The following is a 23,142-nucleotide window of genomic DNA, read 5'->3' as shown; positions in this document are numbered from 1 at the left end:
AATAAAAATCCCTGACTTTTCCCTAAATTCCTTGACTTCCCTGACTTGTGGCAACCCTGTTACACATATAAATGTCCTGAAAAAAAAGAAATATGTCTTGAAAATGTCCTGGAATTTTAAGTCATATTTTCAGTAGACACCCTGTCAATGAGCATTATGACAATAAGGAATTATATGCCAAACCACACTTATGCTAAAAGAAAAATTATAACAAATGTGAGTTTTATCAAATTCTTTTATGTGAAATAATAAAATTATGACATTTGCATTTAGGGGAAATTGCAGGCGAGTCTGAAAATCGTTCAATATAGCAATTAATATTTTACTTATGTAAGACTCTTAAATCATGCTTTAGCCAAATCAAAGGAAATATAGGTTCAAACACGCGAGGTCAGATATCTTGGATACTGAATCTTCATAGTGGCATTGGGACAAGTTTGACCTTCATTCGAAACTAAAGAAGTCCGCCCACTTTCTCTTTGTGGCACGACAAATACATTGGCTAGAACTTCGTTGACCGTATCAGGGCCCTCTTATTGTCAGTGATAATATCAAGGAAGTTTTTCCTGATATGCGATAACTGAAGAAATCTTAAATATTGATTCAAGATGTTTAGACTTCTGAATTTTATTTACGTAACACTGATGTTCAATATTTAATTCTTTTATCAAATTATTTCTTATTTAATTCTTTTTTCTTCTTCTTTTTTAAAAAAAATGTTTTTCGATATTATTAAATATTAATTGTAACCAAAAGTCTATTGCCATTAACAATCACTGTCAAAAATTGCACAAAATTTGAAATATTCGAACTGTAATTTTAAAAATTTTTTTAACTGAATATGGCTTTGTAACCAGGGACTCCAAAAATTTCTAAATAATCATTTCGATGAGCAAATTGTTGATCCAATTAAGAAATTCAAACCCTTTTTGAGAACCCTATATGCCCGCAATTTAAACCCAGATTTTTTCGTAAATTATAATTTATTCGTTTCTGAGAAAGGTGTTTTTTATTAATTATTTTAAATGTAAATTATTCTTTTATTACTTTTACTTTGTATTAGGGGAGGAAATGAAAAAAGATGTTTAATTTTTTATAAAAAAAAAAGTTTTATGTCTTCTTACCCAACATTCTGGTTGAGCCAACTAAATATTTTTGTTATTGTACTAACAAATAACATTTGCTTGGACTAAACATTTTTCTCAGTGTATTTTTGAAGTCAATTCTGAAAGGGTTTTGGATGGCTTTTAATATTATTATGGGGTCATCAAAAATTTTTCTAATATTGAAGGCCATGAAACTTGCAATACAATAATAAGAGTTGTGAAATTATTTCCAAAACTTGTTTGTTTGACAGATTCTACTGACATTGTGGACTGTAAACTAAAATTGATTCTGGGCCTAATATGGACTCTCATTCTTCACTACTCGATATCGATGCCAATGTGGGATGGAGAAGATATGGAAAGTCCAGACAAGGGTGCTACACCCAAGCAAAGACTAATGAACTGGATCCGATCAAAAGTTCCAAACATGCCGATTGGAAATTTCACATCAGATTGGAACGATGGTCGTGCTGTCGGTGCCTTGGTTGATGCTGTTGCGCCAGGTTTATGCCCTGATTGGCAGGATTGGAATCCCAATGATGCGATGCAGAATGCTTCGGAGGCTATGGGTCTTGCTGACGATTGGTTGAACATACCTCAGGTATATTATATTCTCTTCTTATTATTTATAGTCCCAGAAAAACTTGTTATTGCTTTTTTCAATTATTAAATAAATAAAAAAGAAACCCATAATAGTAATCCATGTTTTTTTCTTTTTTCGACGAATTTGAGAAAAATGTGTATTAAAAAGATTTAAAAACAAATTTTTTATTATCTTCTTGCAACAAAGGCGTATTATGGTCACTCTATGCTACCTGTGCTGGTACAAGCTAAGTTTTTCCATATAACCCAGCTGGTCAATAAAGTGTCCATTATTGCTCTAGGGTAATAATGAGTACTTTATTGACCTAGGTTAATAATGAGTACTTTATTGACCTAGGTTAATAATGGGTACTTTATTGTCCTAGGGCAATAATAGGCACTTATTGACAGCTAGGTTATAAGGGGGAACTCACTATACGCCTGTATAGGTAGATAAAGTGATCATAATACGCTTGAGTTGCATAAGATAATTTTCGCAATAACTATAACACATTGTTTACAGTAAGAATTTGAAAAAGTATTTTTCACCAATTCTGCACCCTTATTTACATTATGAATGTTTATTCTTAGATAAATATAGTATTTTTCTTTGATTTTTTAATGCAGCTCATAAAACCAGAGGAGATGGTCAATCCAAATATCGACGAAATGTCAATGATGACATACCTCTCGCAGTATCCAAATGCAAAATTGAAACCTGGAGCGCCACTAAGACCTCGCACAAATCCAAACAGGTATGTTGTTAGATTCAGTGATTATTTTTATATTTGAGGCTCCGGATCTTAAAAGGGCACTTTTACCATTTAAAATCAATGCTGCAAGTGCCCTTTTAAGATCCGGAGCCTCATTTGCATTTAGCAACTATCAATGCATATATGATGTTCCGTGACAAAAAGCTCTTAAAAACTTTATATTATTTTAAGAGATAGTTTTTTCTCAACAAATAGTCCGTTTTTAATTAAAATAAAAATGGTTTTTTAAAAATATTTTTTATCCAGTAAACATTGGATTATAAATTTTTTTATAAAGACTTAATCCTGTTTGTCACTCTAAAAATTTTATTTCAATCTAAAAACGAAAGGCATAATGTAAAATTATTTAGTGCTAGATACCTTCTGTCGTAGAGCGTCACATATGCTGTAGAAAAATTTTGAATTTTCTATTAAGATCATGTTATTCAGAGTGATTCGCATATACGTATTCGCATATACGTGACAACTGATTAACATGCCCTTAACTTAAACTTTAAATATCAGAATTGATGTTTCTGCCAAGAAATTTAATATTTTGAAACATTTAAATTCGCCCTTAAAACATATAACATAATACACCAAAAAACAACTAATATTTGGTCCAACAGATTTGGATTCAGCTATTCCGAAAACATAGTAAGGGGTTAAGAATATTTCTGTGCTCACTAGGTAGCCTATTTCAGAATTGTTATTTTCATTTGTGACGTAGAAATTAACTGATGAATCGAATTAATATATTTAAATATTCAACCCGAAACATTTGCATCGAATCCCGTCCAAGAACACACTCTGCTACTCGCAACTCCACAGCTTCCGCAAAACACAAAATCTCATCGGGGAATTCTTCCAAGACGATGCCGTGATGCAAACCGGTCAACTGAACAACGAACAACCAACGAACTATTCAAACTCGACCGTTGAGACGCTACCAATTTTCTCTACTCTTTGGCACTCTCCTCCGGTCCACAATGAACGCAAAACACATTAAAACACAGAATTAACAAACAATAACTATTTATTAATAAAACTCGAAATAATTAACAACTACAAAATTAATAAATCATATTTTCAACTATAACTCTCGACTCTGACACTCGTCAAAACCACGTCACGACTTCTCGGAAACCCGCAAGTAAGTGTCGAACCATCTGATTGTCCCCAAAAGCTTTCCCGCTATCGAAATCGTTTCCTTGTTTTTCCTTCGCAATTTTCGGAAGAACCCTTCTTCTTATCCCCACGGAACGGCACCTAGAAGAAACCTGGAAAGGGTCGCTGACCATGTGACGTACGCTGACAGTTAATCATGCGCAAAATCATTTAAATTCTGATTTCACGAAAACCACAGCTCCTCACACGCTGATACGAAAGGAATATACAAGAGACTTGACAACAAACGAGACAGACCTCTGATAAGAAAGAGACAAACAAACGATTCTCTAAACTCTGAAAATACCTTTTCTACACATTGTAAATTAGGCCGAGTAAGTAACGAAACACTTCGTTACACATTTACGAACTTAATGGAATGAGCACCATTTAAAAAATATTATTAATAAGTTTCTAATGTCACTTTTACTAATAATAACTAATCTAAAAATTTTTTAAATAATAATTATAAAATTTGTTTCCATTTCTCGGTTGCAGCATTCCCCCACCTCGGTAAGTCGCGTAGATTCATTTTTGACAATGACTTTTTGTGGATTAATTTTTGACTATTGAATAGCTATTTCTTTTTAAATATTATTTTCGCTCCAAATTTTTAAGGCTAAGATATACTCTTTAAATTTAAATAAGTAAAAATGTTTACTTTTTGCTTTTGATTGAATAAACTTTACTATAATAAATAGTAGTTTCAACTAACTTATTAATAAAATTTACTGATTCAAAAGCAAAAAGTCAGTCGCTAATTCAAATTAGTAAACATCTTTACTAATTTAAATTTGGAGAGTAATTTATGATTTTGTTTTATTGCAATTAATAAATAAAACTGTATGGAGTTATGTTATATCCTTTTAGAGATCTATTATTTTTTTTTTGCATTTTAAAATTTTCCAATAAACGTTTTTTTAAAAAATTGTTAATATTAAAAAAAAACGTTGACGATCTCTTTGAGACGCACTTTTAACCCTTTATAGAAAGTTATTAGTATTTTAAAAATAGGAAAATTCGACAAAAAGCTACGTTTTGGAGATTTTTGGTAATAAATATTTTAATAATGTATGACAATAACGCAATTTATAATAAATAATCTAGAAATAAAAATATTCATAAAGAAGCAAAGTATGTTCCCGAAATAAACACATTGAAATTTGAGCTTTAATCTTTGCAGCAGTTTTTTTTTTGTATGTTGGGTAAATTTTTTAATTTCTATATTATTCTGTAATCTAATGCTATGTGTATTGCTTATAACCGATTGGCATTTAAATTTATTTTCGTATATTTAAGGTATTAAGTATCAGTAAATACTATAATTAATTATTTGTTTATTTAGAGTTCGCGCTTATGGACCAGGAATAGAACCTACCGGTCCAATAATTGGAGCACCAGCTAATTTCACTGTTGAAACATTTTCTGCGGGCAAAGGAAAAGTTGACGTCTTCGTTGAAGATCCTAAAGGCGAAAAGTTGCCGGTATTTTATACATTTTTTATCGTGAATTTAAACAATAAGCGCAGACAATATTCAGGGAATTTTTATAAACCTTGAAAAAACCTGGAGAAGTCAGGGAATTTTGATTGGAATCCTGGAAAATTATTGTTTTCAAAAGTTATTGTGCTTATTCTTGAAATTTAATTTTTCTTTAATTCAATTTTCTTAATTCAAATTTCTTAATTCAATTTTAAAAGAGTTGCCTTTAAAATTTTTCTTCGCAATAATTCAATTATTTTCATAAATAATCAAATTTTATACAGAAATTCAATTATTTTCATAAATAATAAAACTCATCGCAAAATTTCAATTATTTTTAATACAATTTTAATGGAATTTATCTTCAAAATTTCAATTATCTTTATAAATATTAACGTTTTTCTCCAAAATTAAATTATTTTCAAAAATTTTAATGAAATTCTTTTTAAAAAATTCAATTTTTTTTTCAAAAATTCTCCTCCAGTCAATGATTTTCAATATCTACTATTTTAATAAAATTTTCCAAAAGAAATGAGTTATTTTAAATTTTTTTAATAAATTTCTTCGCAATAATTCTATTATTTTCAAAAATATTCAATTTATGTTTACAGAGATTCAATTTTTATATATATATATATGTAATACAATTTTTTACAGGGATTCAATTATTATTTTCATAGATAATAAAACTCATTGCAGAATTTCAATTATTTTTGATACAATTTTAATCGAATTCCTCGAAAAATGTAATTATACTTAAAATTTTATTAAAATTCGTCAAAAGAATTCAATTATTTAAAAATTTGTTAATTTTTTTTTATGAGAATTCAATTTTGAGAAACATTCAATTATTCAATAAATTATTTATTTTTGTATTAAAAATAATTAGGTATTTAAAAAAAAAATATTATTAAAAAATTCTTCTCAAGAATTCAATTATTTTCAAAAGTAATAAAATTCTTAGCAGAAATTCAATTATGGTCAAAAGTTTAATAAAAGTTATAGTCAAAATTCCAATTATTTTTATAAATATTAAAATTTTTCTCTAAAATTTAATTATTTTCAAAGATTTTAATAAAATTCTTGGCAATATTTCAATTATTTAAAAAAATATTAATAAAATTCTTGACAAAATTTCAATTATTTTCAAAAACTTTTCTCAATTCAATGAAATTTTTTACAGAGATTCAATTATTTTTAATACATTTTTAATCTAATTTTCAATTATTTTTATAAATATTAAAATTTTTCTCTAAAATTTAATTATTTTCAGAAATTTTAATAAAATTCTTGGCAATATTTCAATTATTTAAAAAAATTTTAATAAAATTCTTGACAAAATTTTTAATTATTTTCAAGAACTTTTCTCAATTCAATGAAATTTTTTTACAGAGATTCAATTATTTTTAATACATTTTTAATCTAATTTCTTGAAAAATGAAATTGTTCTTAAAAATTTTATTGAAATTTCACAAAAGAATTTTAATTACCTATTTAAAAATTTGTTGATAAAATTCTTTAAATGAGAGATGAATTTTAAAAAACTTTCAATTCTACAATAATTTTTTTTTTGTATTTAAATAATTGAATTGTCGTAGAATTTTCTAATAATAATTGATTCAAATATGAATTTCAGTTAAAACTTTAAATAACAATTGAGTTTTGAAAAGCAGGTCTCAAATTATAATCTTTTAATGTTTGAATTTTTTATACTTTTAACTTAAAATTGTGTAGATTTAATTTTTTTGTAAAAGTTGAATTGAATTTTTTTGGAGTTATTTAAAGTTTTTATTTTCTAATATATATTTGATTGAAGAATTTCCGAATACCTGAATAATCGATGAAATTTCGTAAAATTGAATTGTAAACAAAAGGATTTGAAAATGTTGAAAGAAATTTTTCAGAAATTATTAATAATAATTAATTTAAACTTTATAAAGAAGAATTTTAGTTAAAAATTGAGGAAAACAATAATTGAATTAAAATAATGAAAGTAATTTTGAATAAGTTAGAGTAACAATATTCTTATGGATATAAAGTGATGATTTTATCAGTCCAACATTTTTAATTATTATAAAACATGAAGAAATCGATTGCTCCTAGTCGAAGACTCGGAGTGATCGATATTTTCATGTTTTATAACAATTTTTTATAAGTTGTTTAATTTCAAAAAGGTTAGAATTAAAATTTTGTAAAATATAAATGTAGTTTTAAAAACCTGGAAAAATTGCGTTTTTTAACCTGGAAAACCTGGAAAAGTCAGGGAATTTGAAATGAGCAAAAGCGTGGCAATCCTGATATTATTGTCTGCTTTACCCTCTCAATAATTATTTTGACATATATTTAATTATTAACTTTTAGGTAAATATCAGATTCAATCAAGACAGAAATCTTACATATTCTGTTTCCTACACACCAAAAGTTGAAGGACCACACAAAGTGAAAGTTCTCTTTGCCGGAAGGGAGATTCCAAAAAGTCCGTACACTGTACTTGTCGAAGGACATGCAGGAGATCCTACTAAAGTAACAGCTAGTGGTCCTGGCCTTCAACCTGTTGGAAATGTTATAAACAGACCTACATTCTTTGACATATTCACCAAGGATGCTGGTAGAGGTGTTCCAGAAGTCATTGTTCTCGATCCGCTGGTATTTCAATTTGCTCATTACTTTCGTGAGTCGTTCAAATAACGAAGTTTCTTCACTACATCTATTTCTATAAATAATGTTTTAAAGACTTGTATATTTATTTCGTGAAAGAAAAAAATTATAAGAAAAGTTTTTATATTCATCCTTTTTTTTAGAAAAACATCATTCCGTCAAAATTACGACAAACATCACCAAACGTCTGGAGGTGTGAATACGTTTCTCCCGTTCTTGGCCTTCACTCTGTTAATGTCTTTTTTGCCGGTAAACTTATTCCTGAAAGTCCGATGGGAGTTAATATGGCCCCCGTCTCCGATGCAAAGAAGTGCAGAGCTTATGGTCGAGGACTTTTGCCTAACGGAGTACGTGTTAAAGATGACGCAGATTTCACTATTATAACAAAAGACGCCGGGGATGGAGAACCCGAAGTTCGAGTGATTGGTCCCGGTGGTGTTAATCTACCTGCACAGTGAGTATTGTCAAAATAATTTACTTTTTATCCATTGGTAAGGCAATGTTTGAAAGCATATATTCGAATAACTTTAAAATCGCTAAAAATTTGAACCACCCAATTGTACAACTCGATCTGTAGAATATTGGTCACATTCATAAACGTGTTTATGTGACATTACAACTGTTTAAATTTAATAGAAAAGCTCTTCCAGTGAATTTAAAAATCCAACTAGTTTCTTCACCCATAATACCTCACTTTGATTACTGATGTGCTGTAGGCGCAAAAATCTAGTAAATAAGATACATAATTTGTAAGACATTTCCATAAGGACACTTGTAATGTTAGTACTAAGGCAAAAGTCGAATGTATAAATGAATAAGTAATTGCAAAAATTGAAGTATTAATTAAGTTATTGAAATGACTTTAGGCTAACAAAAGTGGATGCTACGACGTACAATTGCGTTTACAATCCTGTGAAGGAAGGACGTCATGTAGTAATGGTAACCTATGGAGGAAAAGAAATTCGAAAGTCACCATTTGAAGTAAATGTCGGACCATACAAAGAATCAAATATCAGAGTTTTTGGACCCGGATTGACTGGAGGTGTAGTTGGATATCCAGCGAAATTTGTAGTCGATACAAATGGAGAGACTGGAGCTCTCGGATTCTCTATTGAGGGTCCGTCCAAGGCTAAAATCGATTGTTTTGACAATGGCGATGGCACAGCAGACGTCACTTATTATCCAACTGCTGTAGGCCCTTATGCAATTCATATTCTCTGTGATTCAGAAGAAATTCCCAAGTCTCCCTATATTGCCAACATTATCCCGAAAGCTGACTACGAACCGGATAAGGTTTGTTCCACATATTTATAACTTAAGTTACTTGTATACCTCCTAATATCAAGTATATTTCTGTCTTGTGTCTTCTTTTTCTTTAAAAAAAATGTAAACCACTGATTTCTTGTAATTAGGTTGATGTTCATGGACCTGGAATACAACCGGAAGGAGTTTCGTCAAATAAACCAACTCACTTCACAATTGACACTAAAAAAGCTGGTAAAGCTCCTCTTGATGTTAAAATTCGAGATGGCCTGGGACGCGATGTTCCAATCAAAATTGATGATAAACGAGATGGTACTTATCAGTGTCATTATACACCGACTTCAGGTTCTCAGCATGTTGTCATGGTACGACAGAAATCTATTAAATCCAATTTAAAATATTCAATGTCAAATTCGGATTCTACTGCCAAAATTTTATAAGAATCGGTTGTAACATTTTAGTCAATAAAGTCTTGTGTTATTATTGTTAATATAATTTAAAAATTCTCTACAGGTGAGTTATGGAGGAGTTGCTGTTAAGAAATCTCCATACAGAGTAAAAGTGGCAGCTCCACTTAATCCTGCCTTAGTAACAGCTTCTGGTCCAGGATTGGAGAAAAATGTAAAATCTAATACGCCTATACATTTCAATGTTAATTGTCGCGAAGCGGGACCTGGAGATTTAGAGGTCACTGTGAAAAATCCGGAAGGACGAGATCTTCCTATTTCTTTAACTGATAACGAGGATGGAACTTATACCGTTGATTATTGTCCACCTACACCCGGACCTTACACTGTGAATTTAAATTATGGAGGACTGAAAGTTCCGAGTAGTCCATATAAAGTTAACGTTCAGCCAGCATTAGACGTCTCCAAAGTTAAAGTAGATGGACTTTCTCCAAGTAAGTTTCTTCTTTTACTAATCATTATATCCAATCAATTTTATGAAAATAAAAATGAACTTAATGAAAAATTATAATTAGGGTAATCAATTCGAAGAGATTTCTCTTCGCCTATTACTTTGAATATAATTCTCGTCCGTTTTTTATTTTTTCATAATCATATTCAAAAGTATACTTTTTCTTTGCAGATCTTAATGTGAATCAACCAACAGAATTTACAATTGACACACGAGCTGTCCCAAAAGTGAAAAACGAAGACGTACCAATTTCTTGTTCTATCAATAATCCAACTGGTGGAGTACTTGAAAAAGTGATTACGCCTCAAAATGACGGAACGTATAAAGTTGAATATACGCCTTTCGTAGAAGGACCGCACACAATAGATGTTCTTTGTAATAATATTCCCGTTCCTGGATCTCCATTTCCAGTAAGCGTCAAGAAAACAAGTGATGCAGGACGGTGTCGTGCTTTCGGACCTGGACTCCAAAAGGGTGTGGTTAACAAACCAAATCACTTTACTGTTGAAACAAAAGGTTCGTTTTCATTGTATTTTAATTTATTTAAGCGTTTTAAACTTTTAATTTCGTATTAGAAATTTAGAATACAATTTTTTGTTAATGCTTCTAAGGAACATTAAAATTTAGTGAAAAGACTATTCTTTCTCAAGATTTACGAAACATATGACAATGATCAATAAATTTAAAATCGAACTTAACTCTTTTCTATTAGGCCGTAAATGATCTTTTATCAAGAATTTTGTAACACTAAATTAAAAAAAACAAGACATTGAAATTCGTAGTCAAGGAGATAAACGTTGATAATAAATTAATACAATATATTTATCTTCTGATTATCAAGCTTATAAATTACATGAATCTTCAATATTTCATAAAATAGATGTTCACCCTGATTACGCTTGTGTTTAGTTTAAAATCGATAATTTACGTGTAAGTCGATTAAATTGATAGCATGGCAGGTTTAAAGCATAAGAAACTTATGATTATTGAAGGAAATTATAAAGCTTCAAAACTTAGAAAAGAGTATTTGAAAAAATTCCTGTAGAATATGGTGTAGTCACTGTTTTTGATTGGAGATGTAGGTAATAGTGTCAAATTTGAATAGTGGGAGACAAAGAAAATATTTTCTCTTTCTTTATAAAAAAAACTCTTAAGATAAGCAGTTATGAGAAATTATGAGATTCTTTGTTTTTATGGTTTATGCAACAGCGAGAAAAAAGAGCTACTATTTATGAACCAATTTTACAAGCGAAAGTAATTACACTTAGATCTGTTTTTCCTAATTTTGCTGAAGATTTTACAGAAAGAAGTGTTTGGCTTAGCAGATGGAAAAGAGGACATATACTTGAACTAAACATTGTGGAGAAAAATTATCTGATAACAATTCGCTTCTGTCAGATTTTAAGGCAGAAGTTGATAAAAGAATTAAGGATAGAGATTACAGACTTAAAAAGATTTACAATTGTGATGAGATTATTTTAAATTATAAAATGTTACCAGCTGAAACTTTCATGTGGTGACAAGAAGAATCTACTCTGGGAGATAAACGAAGAAGAGAATCATTTTTATGGCATTCAGTTATGCTTCTGGTAGCCATAAACTGACACTTATGATTATTGGAAACCTGCCAAACCTAGAGCTTTCAAAAACCCACACAGTACTTTAACATGCAGCTATTTTGCGTTATATGGAAATACTTCGAAATCAGTAAAGCCACTTCATTACAAACATCTTAAAATTGCGTGGATAAATGGTGAACGTTTCATTTTTAAATGATCAGAATACAAGTAAATACAAAAATGATACACGGGACAAATTCCTTTTTATATTGAATTCCTCCAATTGAATTCCGTGGCTTGGGTTAAGAACAATTAAAAAGTCTGCCCATGAGGATTCTGTTGTGACGAAGAGATTACTGATGAATCAGATTAATATATTTAAATATTCAATCCGAAACATTTGCATCGAATCCCGTCCAAGAAACACTCTGCTACTCGCAACTACAGCTTCCTCAAAAAACACAAAATCTCATCGGGGAATTCTTCCAAGACGATGCCGTGATGCAAACCGGTCAACTTGACAACGAACAACCAAACGAACTTTTCAAACACGACCGTTGAGACGCTACCAATATTCTCTACGCTTTAGCACTCTCCTCCGGTCCACAATGAACGCAAAACACATTAAAACACAGAATTAACGCAAACAACTATTTATTAATAAAACTCAAAACTCGAAATAATTAATAAATTACAAAATAAGAAATCAAACTCTCAAATATCTCTCGATTCTAACACTTGTCAAAAACCGCGTCACGACTTCTCGGAAACCCGCAAGTAAATGTCGACCCATCTGATTGTTCCCAGTAGGCTTTCCCGCTATCAAAATCGTTTCCTTGTTTTTGCTTCGCAATTTTCGGAAGAACCCTTCTTCCATATTCCCACAGAACGGCACCTGAAAGAGACTAGGAAAGGGTCGCTGACCATGTGATGTACACTGACAATTAATCATGCGCAAAATCATTTAAATTCTGATTTCACGAAAACCACAGCTCCTCACACGTCAAATTAATCACAATTGCAATTTTCTTAAAAAATAAATTAACGGGCGTACTTTCGACCGTATATAAAGAAAAATAGTATACATTACACGGGCAGAAATTTCGAAGCCCTTCACAGTGCGATGATGCTCTCGTCTTCGCCTCGGACATCATTTCGCAGAGTGCCGGAATTCGAACTTTCTGCCCTTATAATGTAATATACTATTATCTCATTGCCATATAAAAATCTCTAAGGAAGAAAAATTTTTCGTTTGTAAATCTTATTAAGTTTTGGTATTTGGTATTTTTTACAGACCGATTTAGATAGTTAACAAATATTTATGTTTATTTTTTATCTATTTGTTTATACACCCGTCTTACGCTTATCTAGCTATACAAGTGTTTAAACCCCAGTAGCACGTAATATTACAGTAACATTGATAACACTGCCTTAACATTACCAATATTGCCTCAATGTTGCTGGAATGTTCCCAATATTACGTGCTACTGGGGAATATAAATTCTTTTACAATATGCACATCATTATATCTCGATGTCAAACTTCCCACTCAGATTATCTCACGTGCCGGGAAAATTCTAGGCTAAAGGGCGCGAACCAAGTACCCTTGGTCCTTCAGCGTCCGCCGAGCGAGGCACTTATCCGACCGAACTAATCTGGCGGTTAAATATTTATGTTGGGTTAATAACAGATCTTCAGTAGCATAGAAGGTGGGGTAACACAGCCACACAAAATAAAAAAAGTGTCGGGGTTGGAAGATCAGAGTACCCTATCCCCATGTATTTTGGGCCGCTGAACACGAATCCGGTGTCCGTTTTGGTCCAGCACGTGTACGTTTTTTCCTAACCTCAAAAAACATGTCAAATTTTTTGTGGTATACAAATTTTTTTAAAAATTGATGGATTTTTATAAAACTTGGTAGCTAGGTGTTTTTGAGGTTGCTGATTACGAATATGAAGTTAGATTTTCAAAATTCAAAATGTCGGATCCAAAATGGCGGATGAAATATTTCGAAATTAATGATTTTTTAGAAATTTTCGTAAAAGTTGATGGTTTTTGATAAAACTTGGCACCGAGAAGTTTCTGAGGTCTCTGATTACGAATATGAAGTCAGATTTTCAAAATTCAAAATGGCGATTTTTGCTACAATTATGAGATTGTATGTCAATCTCAGGTTGTCTGGTCACCCTGACCAGACGCCGATACTGCGGTTCCGAGCCGCTGCATCGTAATACGTTTTCTACGTGTGTCTGCCATGACGGCATCAAAGCCATTATCCAGGGACTTAGCCGGATAGCGGACAATCTCCGTTGCCCACCGTCACCGCGTGGAGGTGCCCTGGATGCAGACACTGGTAAGGTATAATAAAATACGACTGCCAGTTGAATCTTGAAAACCCCACTTCAGATTCGCTATCAGCAACCCGAGTAGCTACCAGATACCAAGATTCATAAAAATGCAACAGATTTTCAAATTTTCATCATCCAATTTGATTTTCAAAAAGCTGACTTCATATTCGTAATGAGCTACCTCAGAAATCCCTAGATAACATGTTTCACCGAAATCCATCAATTTTAAAAAAAATTCGTCCGCCATTTTGAATTTTGAAAATTCGAATGCATATTCGTAATCAGAGACCTCAAAAACCCCTAGGTACCAAGTTTTATCAAAAACCATCAACTTTTAAGAAAATTTCTAAAAAATCATCAATTTCTAAATAATTTCATCTGCCATTTGGGGTCCGCCATTTTGAAGTTTGAAAATCTAACTTCATATTCGCAATCAGCAACCTCAAAAACCCCTAGCTACCAAGTTTTATCAAAATCCATCAGTTATTAAAAAAATTTGTATACCACAAAAAATTTGACATGTTTTTTGAGGTTAGGAAAAAAAGTACACGTGCTGGACCAAAACGGACACCGGATTCGTGTTCAGCGGCCCAAAATACATAGGGATAGGGTACTCTGATCTTCCAACCCCGACACTTTTTTTATTTTGTGTGGCTGTGTAATCTATGCGGGGCATTCTTTCTCAACTTTACCACCACGCTGCCCATCTTCAGTTTTAACGAAAATCATTGAAATACCACTTAAAATTTGCAGAAAAATGTCAACTTTTGAATGGCGAGTGGAAAAATTGTCCGTTGTAAATGGTTCACTCTGAATCTCTCAATAAACGGAAAAAAGTCAAGAATATAATTTTTTATCTAACTATAATGTTTGTTTAATTGGACATATTCATTTTGTATAATCACTTCAGAGTCCCCTCCTCATGTCTACGTTGTCATATGAGGCTAAATTAAATTTGAGGTTATAACTTCAAATTTAATTTAGCCTCATATGATTATAATATATATAATATGGCCGTCAAAAGTGACTTAAATTAACTAATTGCGATGTGTTTTCTGTGCAGCATTATTTTCAATAGCGAATGAACTTTCAAGGGTTTCTGGTCTGACCCATTACGTATATAACGCTATACGTTCAAAATTCAAAATTGCGGATGTAATATGGCGGACATGAATTTTAAAAAATAATTGTATTTGGTTGAAATTTATTACTCGGGGGTTTTTGGGGTCGCTGATTACGATCCTGGAGTTTGTTTTCTGCAAATTTTAAGTGGTATTTCAATGATTTTCATTAAAACTGAAGATGGGCAGCGTGGTGGTAAAGTTGAGAAAGAATGCCCCATGCGTAGAAGTTCGTTTTATCTTCTTTTTTCGCATTAGTGCGTTAAAAACGGCACTTTAGTCCAGTTTTAGACATATGGTGTTATAGAAAATTTATTTAAGTCTCTTTAATAAATATAAAATTGACCTTGATCATAATAATTGATTAGTTAGAAACCTAAATTAATTTATAAAGTTAAAGTTTTGTTAAATTAATAAACTTCTGATTATTTGTGAAGTTTCTGATTTGAATTTTAAATTGGAATCGAATTATTGTATTCGTACACGTGTGCTTAGCTTCTAAGTTCTTTCCCCTCGATTCTTAATAATAATTCTTAATAATAATCCATTATTTTATTATATTACTTATATAAATTGCGTGCACAGAGAGAAAAACCAAGCGTTTTTAGTATGGAGCCCTCTATGCTCATTTTGTATGGACGCTCCTGCTTAACCCTTTGAGGGGCACATTATTCATATGGACGGATTTTCTTTACATCTCATGTCTTAATATTTTTGGGGTCGCTGATTACGAATTTTTAAAGTTAGTTTTTAAAAATTCAAAATGACGGATCCAATATGGCGGACAATTTTTTTTTAATAATCGTATTTGCTTGAAAATGTTTACTCGGGGGTTTATGTGGTCGCTGATTACCCAGTAAACGAAAACTAATTGAAATGAATTAAAAAGAATTCACAAAGAGCTTTCGTGAATCCCGCTTTGTGACAAATACGAATTGGAGCCATGATGCAATTTTCCTGAATTCGTGAAACTGTATTGAACTTCCGAACCTTCTATCCGTACCAATTCACTGGACAAATTTTGAGCCTTTAATTTTTTTCAATTCGTTAGCACGAATTCAATGCATTCCTTGGCCATTTCTTTCGAATGCGAATTCGTTTGGACAAATTGGTACATATTGAATTAAATTCAATTGAATATACAAAGAGCTTGAGTGAATCCCGCTTTGTGACAAATACGAATTGGAGCCTACCAAAAATGTTAATTCATTTCAATTCATTTGAATTAGTTTTTTTTTACTGGGTACGAATCTGATGTTAGTTTTTAAAATAAATTCAAAATGGCGGATCTAATATGGCGGATGACTTTTTACAAAACTGATTCAATTGACCTAAAAGTTGGTTCTCGGGTGAACCCCTGTCACTGATTACAAATTCGATGATAGTTTTTTAAAATTCAAAATGGCGTTTGCAATATGATTGATGAGATTTTTCAAAATTTATTCAGATTTACTTGATACTTACTTTCAAGAGTTAATGCTTTTTGGAAATCTAAGATCAATTGGATAATTGTAAAAACTGAGTTGCTGACTAATTAGGAATTTTTGTTGTAAAATTAGCAGGAGAATCTAAATTTAAAAATAGACTAAAGATTGGTAATCAGGGATCCCTAAAACCCCCGAGTGCTAAGTTTCATGTACCTAAAACTAAACAATTTTTAAAAAATCGTCTGCCATATTGGATCAGTCATTTTGAATTTTTAAAAACTGATGTCATATTCGTAACGAGTAACGAGAGCAGTGCGCCAATATTTGAAAGGGGAGTAGGTAAGAATGAAAAGACTTGCGAAGACTGTATGGATTTGTTAGAGCTGTTTCAAAAGTGGGGTGTATCATTGGACAAAGAATTGAAGAAAATAGTAAAAAAGTTTAAACGTGCGAATAAAGAAGATAATGAAATTAAGACAATTAGTGAGAGCTTGGAGAGAATGCAGAGAATGTGGATAAAGTGGGAGTTAGACTGGATAAAAGAATAGGAAGACTTGCGGAGGAAAATGTATGAATTGGAAGAACGTTTTTTGGGAAATGAAGAAAAGGTTAAGAGAAGTGAGAATGCGTCTATGCAGGTGAAAATGGGAGAATTATCGAGGCGAGTGGATGTCATAAAACATAGAAAAGAAAAAATAACGTTGTGATCAGGGGTATGAATCTAAGTACAATGGAGGGTAAAGGAGAGGTGGAAAAAGTATTTGCGTGAGTGAGGGTCAGTGTAAGTGTTAAAATGGTACAAGCGATAGAAATGTGTGAGAATGGTATATACCAAAGTTATGGTTGGTGGAGTTGGGTAGTGAGGAGGAGAAAAAGATGTGATGAGGCTGAAAACGAGGTTGAAAAGAATCGATAAGAATTGATGAGGATAGAACGTGGAGGGAAAGAAGAATTACATGGGCTGTTGAGAGAGAAAACATGGAATGAAAGAAGGAATGGAAGAGTGGTATGAATAAGTAAAAAATGTATAAAATGAACCACGCAATGCTTCAGCATTGTGTGAAGGAAGATGCTGGTAGAGTGGTTGAGGCAAGGATGAATGATAGTAGAAATGGTGAAGAAGAGAAATGAGAGAGAGAAGAAAGTGAGGAGGTTGAAAAGATCAAGAAGGAGTAGAGCAAATGTGGATGGAATGATGAATAGAAGTAGTTTAACAATCAAAAATGTCGAGGTTAAGAGTAAGTGAAAAACCCAGTAAAAAAAAACTAATTCAAATGAATTGAAACGAATTAACATTTTTGGTAGGCTCCAATTCGTATTTGTCACAAAGCGGGATTCACTCAAGCTCTTTGTATATTCAATTGAATTTAATTCAATATGTACCAATTTGTCCAAACGAATTCGCATTCGAAAGAAATGGCCAAGGAATGCATTGAATTCGTGCTAACGAATTGAAAAAAATTAAAGGCTCAAAACTTGTCCAGTGAATTGGTACGGATAGAAGGTTCGGAAGTTCAATACAGTTTCACGAATTCAGGAAAATTGCATCATGGCTCCAATTCGTATTTGTCACAAAGCGGGATTCACGAAAGCTCTTTGTGAATTCTTTTTAATTCATTTCAATTAGTTTTCGTTTACTGGGAAGGTTGGGCGAAATAGGAATGAATTTAGTAAAAGCAATTGGAACTGGAAACGGAAGCCATTCGCGATTTTTGATAGATTAGGGTATTTTTTGTAATGTTAATAAAGAAGCGTATAGATCAAGTGTTTTTTGTAAGTTGTCATAAGACGGTTATGTATTTAATTTGTAAGAAAATTGCATTTGGATTCTCGAAACTTGCTTAATGCAGAGAGAGTAAATAAATTATATACTTTTTTTTACAGATGCTGGTACTGGAGGACTTCGACTTTTAATAGAAGGTCCCAGTGAAGCGATTGTGAAATGCAAAGATAACTATGATGGATCCTGCAGCGTAGAATATGAACCTAGTGAACCAGGAGAATACGATGTCAGTATCAAATTTGCCGACAAAGACATACCCGGATCTCCATTCAAAGTTCCAATAGAATCGCAGGTAAAATTATATTAAATTCTTTTTTCATAGCTACCCTAATACTATTTTTATTACATATTTAAATTTTGAGGAAGAGTAATTATTAATATTATAGACATAAAAGTTTAATAATATTATTTAGAACAATTTAAATATTTTAATAATCTTTGAATTGGAAATTAGAAAGCAATAGATGGAAACAAATAAAACCATTTATTTTCTAGTCAATCGCAAGAGATGTGGTAGCTCACGGGCCTGGAATAGAACCGAATAAAGTACGAGAAGGGGTTCCAGCCAAGTTTATCGTCGACACTTCAAAAGCACCCCCAGCGCAATTGGATGTAAAAGTGAAAACTGATAGGGGCCAAATTGGAAAACCAGAAATCAAAAGTCGTGGTGGTGGAATATACGAGGTGACTTATCAGCCTTCACCAGCTGGTAGCAATGTGCAGGTCGATGTTCTATATGGAGGAGAAAACATCAAAGGAAGTCCTTACAAAGTCAACGTTAATACATCTTGCGATCCTAGCAAAGTTGTTCTTTCTGGACCAGGAGTTGCTCCTGTTTGCACCGCCTCCTTCCCTACCGACTTTGTTGTAGATACATCCAATGCTGGATATGGAGATCTTGAAGTTCAAGTTCTGGTAAGTTTATGTCTTTTGTCCAAATAATTTGCAATGAATACCAGTTTAAAAAAAGTAAACAATTTATTTGCAAATTGGTTTTAATTTTGTTTTATCGAGAATGAAATATTAGTAATAAGATTTTCTGATATTTTAAAACGAAGGCGAAGAAGTAAAGAAATAATTAAAGCAAAAGGATAATTTACTATATTTTATACTACTTTCGTACTTTTTCTTTATTTTTTCCTTATTTCTTTTCAGGGACCAGACCAAGTTCCTCGACGAGTTGGGATTGAAGATCTTGGTGATGGAAAGTATAAGGCAACTTATTTGCCTGATGATTGCGGACGGTACAAGCTGAACGTCAAGTACGGAGGACAAGAAGTTCCGGGAAGTCCAGTTAATGTTCAGAGTGTATCAACTGGTAAGGCAGACCAGTGTAAGATTAAGGAAGGAGTTCAACAAACTTTAGCGCAGGGCGAGGAGTACTGCATCACTGTTGATACTGAAAACGCTGGTCGCGGTGCTGTAACCTGTCGCATACGTTCTACTTCTGGAAGGTAAGTTTATTATTGCAGTTTACAAATTAAATATTTAGTTCTTAGTATTTTCATGACCCATAATGTGAAAATCCACGTGACATACGTCAAAAATCTTTCACTCAAGAGTTTAATACACTAAAGGATTTATCTTCGAAGGCATAGTGGGTTTGATTTATAAAGACTGGCTAAACCCCAAATAAGAAAAATGCACGTTCGGAAAATATTGCCACAACAAATTTTACAAACTGAATCGGAGAGATGTCGCTGTTACCGGATGAATTCTCTAATTCTAAATCTGTTTTTCTCTTTCTACAACATTTTCATCTCCATAATTTCTTCCGTTAAGAAAATTTTTAGTATGAATAGTTGTATAAAAATTTGAAAAAATTCCGCCGCCATATTGGATTCGCCATTTTGAAATTTGAAAAACTGACATAAGATTCGTGATCAGCGACCCCAAAAAACCCCGAGTTTGCAATTTTAGCCCGATTTCATGAATTTTTTAAAATAATTTATTAAATTAAATTAAAATTTTTAAATATTATTATGATGTTACATTTAAATCAGGACGTAACAGTGTGAAAAAGTAGATCCATTGAACAGTAATATTTTGTTGTGAATTGCACCGATTTTTATAGGACAGGATGGCAATTATTGGTTCCACATCAAATCTATAATTTTGACTTTTTATTTTCGTTCTGACGTATGAAGTTTCATAAAAATTCAAATACTTTCTTAAAAGTTGTCCGCCACATTGCTCATTGACTGGTATTAACGCATCTGTCCCCAGCCGAGCGTCCGAAATTAGGGGCCTCGATTGTATTTCCTAGTCAAAATTTTTGACAAAATTTTATTTAAAAAAAATTAATTTAACCGAAAAACATAAATTTTGGCTTCAAAGTAACAAGTAATATTACCATTATGTTACTGTTATAACTCATGTATAATGTTAATAATATTGCATTGCATTATTACACTTATATTACTATTAGTATTTTTCAATATAACTGAATTTGTTTATAATAAACTTTTCTTTTCTCACCTTGAAATTCCATATTTTTTAAGTTTTCATACAAAAGCAACTAAAATATAACCGGTACTTGGCATCTACAAGCATAAAGATATATTATGAATAAATTGCGTAAGGAGCCTGAAAGTGAATCATCTCGGTAGTAGGAAACAGGTAGTATTCCACCGTTCCCTCATTTTTTGTTTAATAACGCTTCCGCATTAGTGAAACAGATATCTTTCATTAACATTATTTATATTCTTATTTATGTTTTGTTAAATGATTCAAAAATTTGTTATTGTAAAAAAAGTTATAAAAATTTAAATATTCGAAAAATGGTTAAAAGTGTTTTTTTAGTTCGTTGCGAACTATTGATTTTCATAAATGTTTTCATTTTAACAAAAAACTAACAATTTTATTTGGAGTTGACGTGGTTTGACCCAATTGCGAAAACGAAAATTTTCCTATTGTTATAATTTTACCTTCAAAAAGATAGAATCTACATACGAAAGGAAAGAAAAATGTCAACTTTAATTATTATAAATGCAGTTCGCATCTTGATATGACAAAAAAAATGGTTCTCTACTTTTCAAAAATAACCAATAATTCCCGTTTTCTTTCCTTCAATTGAAAAGTTCTGATAATGCAAAGAATAATTTTAATTTTTTTTTTGGATTAATTATTTAAAAACAGTGGTATATATAATATATTAACTACATAAATATTTACATCCTAAATTCAATACGTAGGTACTTTTCTTATTACAGAAAGTTTGGCAAAGAATTGACTAACAATTCCAAACATTATGGAAAATATTAGAAAAATAATTTTAAAAAAAAGTCATTTTTGTTATCTTTTTGCATCAAATGACTGATAATTGTGAGCATTGTAGGCCACGTACAAGTGTTAGCAAATATAAATAAACGCATTTGCCCTTCAAGAATGTCATATACTAAAAGAAAATATCGAACTTTCAACATCTTTTTGAAACAACTACAAGAACAGAGTCGATTCCTCTCACAAACGAAGCAGTTAATTTTGCACTAAAGGATAAAAAATGATCAAGTTTTTAAGAAAGACTTTTTGTTTTGTACTCTTCCGTGTAATTTTTCTTGGTGCATCAGGAAGAAGCAATTACACTTTCGGATTAATAAGATTTCTAAAGGAAAAATCAAAACTCCACCAGGTAATGTTTATAATTGATGATCAATTTATTGCAAATGTGGAAACCAATGCTAACGCACAACTCATTCGTGATGTTTCTAAACACTTCCCATCATTGAGTATAAGTTTATATGAAGCACAAGCTAATCTGGAAAAATACTTTTCACTTCATCTGCAAATCCCTAGAAGAACGACGCTGTTTATTTTTATTCTCAATGTATTTGGAAAGGATACAAAATCTCATTTAAACGCTATATTATCAGGATTACAACATTGGTCCCAAAGAGATTCATTGCCCAAGTGTTTAATTAACTTTTCAAAGCAAGGAAAGGTTTACTCTTACGAGGATATGCTAAAATCACTATGGCACAAAGATTGGCTAGACATTTCGGTACTGGAAAATTCGATTTCAAACCAAACATGGCAAACGAAGAATGCGATAACAATTCACAGAATCAATCTTTTTGCAAACAAATATACCAATCAGAAAGTTAAGCCACGAACAAAATGGTTTCCAAATAAACTATTGGATCTTCACGGAAAAACAATAAAATTAATGTTTATGCCTGGCTCTGTTACAAGGTCCGAGAAATACTACATTGGTATAGGAAGATTCAGACGCTACATTGAGCAATCAATGCATTGTACTATAACACTTGACATCAGAAGAGAAAGATCAATCACAGCATCATTTCTGGAAAAAGAAGGATCTGAAACTACAATAAATACGGTCGTGTTAATGTTATCGAATGAAACTATTGTAAGCAACCCAATGCGTACCTTTTCGTTTAATACAGTAAAGGCAGTAATTGCAAATTTAAAAAGTAAAACTGGAAGTGTTGAAGCCTCTGAGGAGCTCATTTACATGATAGTTGCTACAACTATTGCTATTGCTGCTATTAGAATTGTAGCTTTGTTGTTGCAATTTAACAAAAGCACTTGGAACACGTTCAACATCAGTCAAATTATAATGGGAATGTCTGTAGTCAACGAGCCAAAAAAATTAACAGAGAGAATAGTTTTTGGTGCCTTCATGTTGAGCTGCATGGACTACTCCGGTTACTTGTTTTCAGTGGTTTTGGACATAAATTTCCGAGAGGCACATCAAATTTCAACACTCAAAGAACTAGCAAACTCGCCGTTAACGCCAATGTTCGATCCCTCTTTAAATGATTCAATGTTAAAAAGCCCTCTTGCTTATATTCGAAAATTAGCCTTAAAATCAGTAAGGATACCTGATAATGGATTAAACTATCAATGCTTGATGTACTTGTTTAAGAACAGAAACGTTTCTTGAAAATTTACGAATGCGATACGACTTTAGTTTGGAGGAGCTGCATTTCTAACTCGGGCGTGCTGAGCGCCCAA

General features: G+C 31.8%; 1 protein-coding gene across 2 annotated transcripts in view; it reads left to right on the top strand.

Moving 5' to 3' along the window:
* The window catches only part of LOC122503190 (filamin-A), a 98,009-nt gene that overhangs the window by 24,496 nt on the left and 50,371 nt on the right, over nt 1–23,142 (top strand). The window contains exons 3-15 of one of the 2 annotated variants that reach the window (XM_043613638.1): nt 1,358–1,707; nt 2,316–2,443; nt 4,106–4,120; nt 4,953–5,091; nt 7,450–7,734; nt 7,890–8,200; nt 8,613–9,039; nt 9,159–9,374; nt 9,523–9,910; nt 10,099–10,443; nt 18,267–18,457; nt 18,661–19,080; nt 19,321–19,619. In XM_043613638.1, coding sequence (XP_043469573.1) covers nt 1,358–1,707; nt 2,316–2,443; nt 4,106–4,120; nt 4,953–5,091; nt 7,450–7,734; nt 7,890–8,200; nt 8,613–9,039; nt 9,159–9,374; nt 9,523–9,910; nt 10,099–10,443; nt 18,267–18,457; nt 18,661–19,080; nt 19,321–19,619 — 3,514 coding nt within the window. The remainder of the gene's footprint in view (nt 1–1,357; nt 1,708–2,315; nt 2,444–4,105; nt 4,121–4,952; nt 5,092–7,449; nt 7,735–7,889; nt 8,201–8,612; nt 9,040–9,158; nt 9,375–9,522; nt 9,911–10,098; nt 10,444–18,266; nt 18,458–18,660; nt 19,081–19,320; nt 19,620–23,142) is intronic. The other variant, XM_043613639.1, reaches the window with a different exon arrangement.

Source organism: Leptopilina heterotoma, unplaced genomic scaffold, assembly GCF_015476425.1.
Source record: "Leptopilina heterotoma isolate Lh14 unplaced genomic scaffold, ASM1547642v1 Lhet_247, whole genome shotgun sequence".
Lineage (NCBI taxonomy): Eukaryota > Metazoa > Arthropoda > Insecta > Hymenoptera > Figitidae > Leptopilina > Leptopilina heterotoma.
Note: the sequence above shows the minus strand (reverse complement) of the source record. Positions and strands in the feature narration are given on the sequence as shown.